The sequence below is a fragment of the Oryzias melastigma genome, linkage group LG14 (assembly GCF_002922805.2).
Source record: "Oryzias melastigma strain HK-1 linkage group LG14, ASM292280v2, whole genome shotgun sequence".
Taxonomy (NCBI): Eukaryota; Metazoa; Chordata; class Actinopteri; order Beloniformes; family Adrianichthyidae; genus Oryzias; species Oryzias melastigma.
Window position 1 is genome coordinate 6,544,031 of NC_050525.1, and position 9,843 is coordinate 6,553,873.

General features: G+C 39.9%; 1 protein-coding gene across 1 annotated transcript in view; it reads left to right on the forward strand.

Moving 5' to 3' along the window:
- LOC112138667 overlaps positions 1–7,507 on the forward strand; it is a 29,813-nt gene extending 22,306 nt beyond the window's left edge. Inside the window, exons 4-6 of the mRNA XM_036215172.1 lie at positions 3,068–3,179; positions 6,079–6,242; positions 6,877–7,507. Of these exons, the coding sequence (XP_036071065.1) occupies positions 3,068–3,179; positions 6,079–6,242; positions 6,877–6,916 (316 nt within the window). The 3' untranslated portion in view covers positions 6,917–7,507. The remainder of the gene's footprint in view (positions 1–3,067; positions 3,180–6,078; positions 6,243–6,876) is intronic.
- Positions 7,508–9,843: the final 2,336 nt, after the last annotated feature.

Below are 9,843 nucleotides of genomic sequence, written 5' to 3' on the forward strand. Positions count from 1 at the left end.
GGGGGTTAAGGTGTAAAAATCTGAAGTCCTAAAGCTGTTTGTAATAAAGATTACTTTGATTATTTGATTTATATCGTTTTTAATATCGTTATCGCACAAAATGAAAAAAACCATATCGCAATATGAAAATTCCCATATCGCCCAGCCCTAACTCAAAGCTAAACTTATTCTCATTTCTCTAACTAGTAAAATTCTAAACTTCTTTAAAAGTTCACGTTTTTTTTGACGAACAACTTCAAACATGTTTTCTATTTATCTTCTATGTGGGTTAAACATAGAAATATTCTTAAATGATAAATGTATTTTTTAACAAATGACTATTTATTCGTTCCACGTTAAGCTGCTTTGGGTTGGGACCACTCTTAATTCTTTTAGCAAACAATCCCAGTTCCAACTAGATGAATCCGATGTAAGAGATGGACCAGACAGAAAAAAATGAAATCGATTAACTTTTGGATTTTACTGAAATCTGACGTTGCGTGGAATGTTTCTGGTTCAAATTCAGATAAGAAGAGAATCAGACTCTGAGTAATTGCTCAGACTGGTTGCAAAGCAAAACCAAGACTTCACACAGGACAGAAGTCAGGGAGAGAAGAGGTGTGTTTGAGATCATGTAGGCGGATGCAGGCGGATGCAGCGCTGCGCAGATCGCCTGCATTGCGGTACATGCTGGGTAGTTTTGACTCTGACGTCAACTGTCAATCATCATGAAAATATCGTGAGAAAGAGGCGGGTGCAGCTGGAATTCTGGCACTGCGCTGGCTCCAAGCCAGCTTAATGACTACAAAACAATGCATTGTAGGAAATGGTGTCCTGATAGTTTTGCACTTTGACCGGATGCTGATCAGAAATGATTGGCACTAAATGAGGGAAATCTGTGTATTTCGTGACTCTTTCTGGAAAGTAGGTGTTGAACCTTTCCTGCTTTCTTCTCCGACTGTGGTCAGAAGACTCAGAGATCTCCTGTTGCGCCAAAAGCTGCTCTTCATCTAGGGTTCACCTGTGCGGATCCTCAGAGTCTCTGGAGCGAGCGAAGCCAAGGAACCAGTCTCAGTTCTTTTAGAGGAACTGTTTTTATTATTTTTCTGGCACTCCAAAAACGACAGCTGTCGTAACACTAATGTGTTTTGCCTTTTTTCTTCGGGGTGTGCGCTACCTTTCTCGTGCACATCCCCACCCCAGCAAAGACACACATGTATCAGCCAACCATTGATGTACAATAAACAAGATATCAGATCATCTGTGGTTATGTGTGCTATTATTGCCTTTGAAAAATAACTTCAATCTAAATTGTTTATTTCTCTGGGACAGAGCACACTGAATTAATCCAGCGACTATTTTTAATTTATTGTTCACGGAAAGACTTCCTGTTCTCATACGGTCTCGCTGTTCCCCTTCATCTCAGATGCCTTTCCCCGCCCCCAGCTGCAGCTGGCTGGTCTCCCCGACGATCCAGGCGAGGCGCAAGTCATCTCAAAAACAGCTAGTATATACTGTATGAAGTTGATGAGAGACAGGTGGGGGAGGGGGGGTAGACCTCCCCCAGAGGGTGCTGGATAATGGGAGGTATAGTGAGGAAGACTGCAGGAACAGTCAATACTCTGGTGAGAGCTCCCTCTGGTGGTCGGAGGTGAGACTGGCTGTTTAACTACTGACCGCGGTGTTTTTAATCTCTTTTTCTGAACTCTTGTGTCATGTGATCACCTCCACATCTAAAGACTAAAACATTTGTTGTTCTGTAATGTTGGTGAGTGGAGTAAATGCAGCCTCATGGTTTGATATTGTTAATAACTGAATGGGGGTGTGAGTTTATTTGCTCTCACTTCATGAGTTTAATGTTTGACTTGACCTTGGAATGTAGATGTATCTACAATGTAGCATCTACATTTATTAGGTAAACCTATCTAGTGCAGAGTTTGACCCTTTTTTTCAGAACTGCTTTAAAATTTTAACATGTCTTTGTGGCATTTTTCCTATAAGAGAACAAATGTAATAAGAAATCATTTTGTTTTTAAATTTCCAAGTATTTCTACATACACCTCAGCATCGTAGCATGTCCTTCACACCCAACACTTCATACAAGCTCCTTGAGTTGTCTGAGTTTATGTGATGAACCGGATGAGTCACCTAACTGAAAAAAATCTGCTAATACGTGAAACAACAAAAAGAAAAGAAACGTGAATACACAGGATAACACTTTATATCAAACTCTACAATACCAAAGGTAATGTCTCCCTCATCCAAATGATTAAAGTTAAGTGTCCTAATTACCTGGCCGCAGGTGTATAAAATCAAGTCTTCAGATATGCAGACTGTTTTCACGAGCAAAAGTGACAGAATGTTCCGCTCTCAGGATCTCAGTGAATTCCAGCGTGGAACTGTCATTAGATGCAAGCAAATCCAGTCGTAAAATGTCTTCCATGCTAAATATTCCACAGTCAACTGTCAGCTCTATCAACATGGAAGCGTTTAGGAACAGTAGCCACCAAGTGGTCAACCATGTAAACTGACTGTTAGGTTTCATCAACCTGAAATAGTCTGTGACTGCAAGAAACACAAGAGAGGTCAGAATCAGATTTTACTTGCAAGTTAAACGTTATATTTTTTATTTCTTTTAAGTCAATATTAACAAGAATTAAAATTTTTATGGCTACACCCGTTTACAACGGAACTTTACCTGTGGCGAAAAAGCAGCTGATTTCTTTTTCTTTGTGAATCAGCTGATCATGTGACGGTATCTCAAAGGGAAAAAAGGTCAAAAGCTTGAATTGGGGGGGTTCCAGTCGAAGACTTCTGGCCAATGATTTTGAGCGGGAATGGTGTTTTTTTTTTGTGGCCGGCTCCGGCAGGGGGCGGGACTTCCGGCTTCTCATTTTCATCGCCATATCTTTTCTCTGTGGTGAGATTCTCTTGAAATAGGGGGAGTAGGGGGGCTGCTGCAAAGTCTTCCTCAGACAGGCAAACTATTGAAATCCCATTTTCTTGTTTTTTTAAACATCATACTATAATGTTTTTTAAAAAGATCTTGTTTGGTCTTCTTTAATGTATTGTTTGTTCTTTCTGACAGCTATAAGCTCAACAAAAACAACAACAGTTTAGAAGTGGAGGAGATCCCTATAAAATGTTGTCCTTTTTATGTCTGGGACAATGTCGCCATCGCGTTCCATGTTGGAGAAGAGGTATGTTCACTCTTCACGCTGCATCTCCATGTTTCTGAACTGTCAGTCAGCAGTTTTCCAAGTCCAGACCAAAGGACTCCAATCATTCATTATTAGCTCTAGGTGAACATCTTGCTGCTCTCCAACCATCTCCTCTAAAGCTTCTCTCTGTAGCTTCTTTCCTCTCTACAGTAGCTCAGAATCCTGAAGCAGCTGATGAACAGCTAGACCTCAAACTGTAGCAGAGTGTTGGTGCAGATTCATCAGGGTTCATGTAAACTTGAATGCATGAAGTATCCTTACATAAGCTGCAAAACCAGTGAAACCTCAGATGTTCTGTCTTTTCCACAGGAGTTTGAACCATCAGTTGTTATGTAGATTTTTTCACCAAACATCTGTGAAGAACAGCTGAAATACATATTTCTTAACCAGCTGTGACAAACAGCAGCTCAACCAGAAAGTGTTAGAGCATGGGAACTGACTCAATAATAACATTTCAAATCCGTAATAGAACAGCAAAACCCTGGAGGAGGTCTGCCTAGTGTGGGTGTTCTGTCCTGGTACTCCAACTGCCTGCTTCTATGGAGAGAACAGAGTCTTAATGGGTTTTGGTTTGTGATACTTGATTTGTAACATGCAATAAAAAAAATATTTAAAAACAATTTATAGATTTGTTTGCATAGTAGCTATTTTGAAATTGTATTTATTTTTAAGCTGCTATATTTCAAGTTCTATGCGTAAATTGTATTTTGAGTTTGATTATTGAGTGTACATGTGAAATAGTGGCATACCGTCAGGGCCTGCGAAGCCTTCAGTGAAGGCCTAAAGTTATCAGAAAAGAAGAATCTAAATATAATTAAAGTTTTTTAATTATATGCATTTGTCCAAAATATATTTTAAATCATTCCAACTATTCTGTCAGCTTCTCTCACAGCCCTACACTCGGCCGTGCTTCTGTCACTGTTTTTTTACATGAAAGTTTCTAACCAATCAGATTTGATTCCTCACTTGTTGCTAGGCTCCTGAAAGTCTGCCTTACAGTCATACAGTCAGTGGTTCCACCTTCACTCCCAGTTTTGCAGCAACTTTCCATAAAAATACAATTAAACCATAGACATATATGGATTAAACTTGCTTACATTGATTCAGCTGATCAGAATTTGAGTTGGAGTATTAGTAGCTACATGAAGGCGGAGGATGACATAATCGCCTCTGATTGGATGGTCAAAGCTCTTGCTACTAACATCTGCTGTACTTTTTTCAGGCTGTAGGCAGTAGCTGCACTTGATATTTGTTTAAATTACTCACTGTTTGACAGTTAACCATTGAAGAAGGGAGAGAAGTTGATTTAGTTGTGGATTTATTGCATAAGCCATTCTTAAGATGGACTTTACTAGAAAATTAGACATTGTCAAAAAAGGCCGAAAAACCCTGAAGCTAGCGAGCCCGAATCAGTGGGAAAAAGGATTTATTCACCACTTTCAGCCTTCCAGTAGTTCTATCTGGAAAGGGTAACAGAGTTTTGAGACAATGTTGAACAACAAAGGGGCCAGTATGAGAACTTCCACACCGCCACTGAACGCATCACGGACGCTCCGAACGCATTGGCGCGTATCGTCTCCTTACTGGCAGCGTCATGGCAGGATTTCAGACTATATCATTTACCAGACAAAAACAGGTTTCAAGACCATGAAAAAATAGCTTTATCACCTTCATGGACCCCCAGAAATTTCATAAGCACAAGGATAAACTTTTTGCACACAGCCCTCTCCATCTCAATGCAGCACTCGGATCTGTCTCGGATGAGAACCGTCATATACGGCATGCAGGATTTTGCAGGGAAATCTCCAGCTGATCTGCTGGACTTCCTTCATGGATGGAGTTCATCTTTAAATAAGTTCAATTTGCTAAATAAAAATGCTTTAACCCTTGTGTTATCCTCTGGGGTCCAGATGACCCCAGCCTAACATTGACGTCTTATCCATCCCATGATAAATGTGGATGAAGATGGACAGGATTTCATGTCTGCCACAGACAACAGTGAAATGAAAAAAATATTGGAAAAAAAAGTTCAGCCTGCTGTCTTGTGGGGTCCAGATGACCCCTCTCCTGATGTCAACATACCTGTGATGAAGAGACTGAGACGTTTGGATTCATATGCAAACGGTTTACTGAGCAAGAACAAGACATGAACGTAGTCAGAGTCCAGACAAGGGTCAAACACAAAGAGCGAGGCAGGATGTCGAATGAACAGGCAGGAGTCCAAACACGGAGAATCAGACAAAGAAGGAAATCCTCAGACTGTTAGCAAACTAAACAAGACTTTGCTCTGAGCAGAGGTTGGAGAATGAAATGTATACAGAGTGGATGATGAGATGTTGAGGAAGGCTTGCACCAGAGAGCAATGGATTATGGGAGATGTAGTAGAGGAAGGGAGCAGGGACCATCAGTACTCTGATGAGAGCTCCCTCTAGTGCTTGGAGGTAGAGATGGATGGTTGAACACTAACAATACCAGGATAGCACAGGGGTTAAAAACAAAACCTTGCTTTCAAGTTGTATGAGTCAATTGTGCTTTAATGCTTGTTGCAGCTGTATCGCAGTGGGAGGAGACTTATACGTGGTGTTTGTTTTTAAAATATATGCAATTGTATTTAATTCAGTCAGTTTAAATTATCCATTTATATATGTATACACAATTACAGACTGTCCCCCCCCCCACACGTATTGTATGAATTAAAACATTTGCACACACAAAACTATTGAGGCTTTTTATCTCTCCAAAGTGTTTCTGCTTCAACCTGTTTGCAGAATCATCTGGTTCCAAGTTCAGTGACAGTAAATACAGAGCATGTCTGAATAAAACAGTTTGTCTTGTTAAAAATAGGATGAAGTCACACAAAAACCTTTATTTTGAAAAGGTGCTGAAGTTTGACGTGGATCAGCTCAGACAGAACCTGGAGCACTGCGAGCTAGACTCTGTGACGTGCAACTCCACTGACAACTTGACTCCTGACCAAGCTGAAGAACTGATCAGGGAGTTATGGTCAGAGTTCCCACCGGGGGATCTGCCCCTTCACACTAGGTAAGGAAGCCTCCACGGAAAAATAAACAGCGCAGTACTTTATGGAGATTTACTTACAAGTACTAACCACAGCTATGAATGCTGAAAAACTAAACCACAAAACAAGAAAAATACTTTTTTTGAATTCTTGTCATTTTTCTGGTCGGTAAATTACTGATTATTTCCCCTGAACATAACTTAAAGATATAAGTTAATTGATGTTAAATTTTTGTAGGGACAGAATTTGCAAATACAGTTATAACTGTCGGTGAATGCTGCTCATTAGGATGCAGGAAGCCTTCACCGTGCATGATTAGTGCAGACACCGCTGTAAAGACCACTAAAGTGACCTGGGCGGCTCAGACCTGCTAAAAGGTCAGTCAGCATTTAACCCAACATTTAATGATGGAATTCATGAACCCGCAGAGGGAAGAGTTCGCCTTCGTGTTTACAGTCAGCTGAGGGATTTCCTGCAGAACAGCGAGTAGAGATTCTGTCACAAAAGGGTTTCTGCTCAGATTATTCCAGGATAGACATTTTAAGAAAGTGAGAAGTGACCAGAGCTGATGTTCTGTTAACCAACCAGTGAAGCAGACCTGAGTTTGTGAGGTTTTCTGACTGCTAAATCCCTCGTATGTTCTCTCTGCTGTTTCAGAGACGATGAAGCTCCTCCTCCTCCTCAACCCTCTTCATAAAAACCTCCTGTAGCTCCGCCCACCTGCGGTGTCTCCTGATCTTATATTTACTCTGTTTGCTCTGATTTGCTCACTGTACCCCCCCCCCCATCCCCCATCCCCAACAATCACAGATGTGTGTGAAGTTTTTGATTATGCTGATGATTCTCTAACTATTATTAGGATCATTGATAATTATTTATATGATTATTCCTAAAGATAAATATTTGATGTTATTGCTTTTACTGCATTATGAAATCATTAACTGGAGTTCAATATTTAACAATTGTGATAAATGTAGAAGATCTTATTGGAATCAAGAAGGGAAGTGTGATGTTATCTTATTAATCTTTTAGGTGAAGGTTTACTTTCTTGTTGGAGCTGAAGGTTTTGTTTTTGTTTTGCTGCAGATGCTAAACTCTGTTGTAGGAACCACAAAGATGTGGTAGGATTTAAACAAGTCTTTGTGGTCTTCACTAGTCCTTCAGTCGTGGTGGAGACATCTCCACGTTTCTTATTGAAAATCACTGAGAATCAAAGAGGAGAACTGAGGCTTCATTCTACACACTGACTTCATGCATAAATTTTAATAAAATTGTTTTCTCCAAAGAATTCTGTTTTTTTTTCTATAACACCTTAATATATTTTGAACAGTTTCTTGAGTCAATCCTTTTAGTCAGAGAGACTTCTGCTCCAACCGTCTCAGCTCTGACGGGTTCTTCTCCAGATGTTCATCAGGATGTAGCTCAGGGCTCTTAGGACACTTTAGGGGATTATAATGTTTTAGTTGTTTTCTAATTATTTCATCTGTTTGTTTTTTGGATCTTTCTTCCACTGATGATCCACAAAAACTGACACCAGCCTGAAAATTTGTTTCCAGAATGACAGATTTTATGAAACCTGCACAGATCAAAGACACTGTGTGTCAGATGCAGAAAAGCAGCACAGACCATGATTAACCCTAGTCTGTGTTTTTCATCAGAGATAGCCTTCTTTCACAAATGAAACTCTTCAGTTGCATTCACACCGCATACTGGAAGTAGGCTGCAGGCCAGGGTTTTGTGGTCACCTCAACATCCAGGCTACTGGGGGTGATGGAGGTGAGAGGGAGGGCTCACAGACAGACCTCTCCAGGGCTGCTGATGAGACAGGGAGTCGGTGGATCAAGTGGAAGGACTTGACGTGGACCTCCAAATGGCTGATGGGGATGAAATGAACCTGGGACACTGAGAGTCACTGCTAACCCCTCTGGAGGTGCCCTGGATCTATCAGAGGAAAACCCAAGAAGGAGAGTTAAAAAACACCATTCAATTGCCTGCCACGGTGTCTTATCGGCAGAGGTGGGACCAAGTCATCATTTTGCAAGTCCGAGACAAGTCCCAAGTCTTCGTCCTCAAGTCTGAGTCAAGTCCCAAGTCAAAAGCACTCAAGTCTCAAGTCGAGTCACAAGTCAAGACCAACAAGTCTCAAGTCGAGTCACAAGTCCTACTATTAATGTTTCAAGTCATTTCAAGTCATTTATAAAACAATGTAATATTAATTATCATGTTTGCTTTCATGAACTGTATTTTGCAAGCATTTTAGCTAAATTCCCACTAAGTTGATGCATCCCCACTTCAAAAATCCAAAATAGTTTATCTATAACAAAAACACTGTTAACCACATTTGAAATGAGTTTAGATGGAGACAGCAGGGAACCAGGGTAGTCTGGATATTTAAGGGGTCATACCATGATTTTCTTAAGCCTTTCAGAGTGAACTATATCCATATATATGATCATAGATCATAGATCACCTTTGGAACACAAAAAAACACATTTATGAAATACTATCAGTTATTTTCTTCAGTTTTTGTCCTACCTGGAAGTAAAACAACTCGATTCCTGAGGCTCCGCCTGCTGCTGTGTGTGGCTGCCGCCCATTTGATGGATTCATTCTAGAACCAGCAGTGTGTATTTGATTTTCCCTCAAAAATAAATATCAATTTTTTTTCAAAGATGGATGCACATACCACATATCTACCCTTAGTAGGCCCGGCCATCGCTACACTGCTTCACAACAAAAATACACTCAAGACTGTGCCCAATGGGGGGGGTCTTAAAGGAGTCCCGCATCTAAAGTAACAAACTGTTTGAGCTGGAATTTATTCAAGACACAACTGGAAGATATACAATATTCTGCATCTAAAATGAAAGTGTTTACCTGATCACTACTGTGGAGAAATTGGGTGTTGGTGTTAGACTGGGGGCGGAGCTATCAGAGCATACGCTTCCTAAAAGGGGGTGTCTCACTCTGTGACATCCAATCATGAGGCTCGTTTTCGTGGGTATGGGAGGGGCTGCTGCTAAGAGCACAGTTTGTAGAGGATTACTCAGAAATGCATGAATGAATCAAAATACCACTTTGGAGTTCTTTATGTGAGGAATAGACATTAAAATACACTTAAAGCTCAAAAACTTGGTTTTTCATGGTATGGTCCCTTTAAATCCCCTCACTACAGACCAGTGATGTGCACTTAAGCCTATGGGTGATGAGGTACTGACTCTTTTAGTCTAAATTAATAAACCACTATATTTATCAACTTATGATTCTGTTTCATATCTGCACGTTTTTTATAAACAGAGCGGATAAAAGAAGAAGAACTGAGGAAGAACGTAAAATGCAGAGTGGTTTAGTTTGACTCCAAAAAACAAAAGAAAATATATAAATAGTATATCTAGGTTTATGTTTAACATTTCTGTTGTGAATTTTTTTTTTGTTGTTTGGAAAACTATTTTTTTTTTCTTTTTGATTCAGTACAAAATTTCTGTCAACTTACTGTCAAAATATCTCACATTAAGTTAACAGGAATTAAGTTAAATTCTGTATTCAAGCCAGAAAAGTAGGATTCAAAACAAAAATGCTAAATGTAAAACTACGTGTGGTGTATATATATATATATATATATAT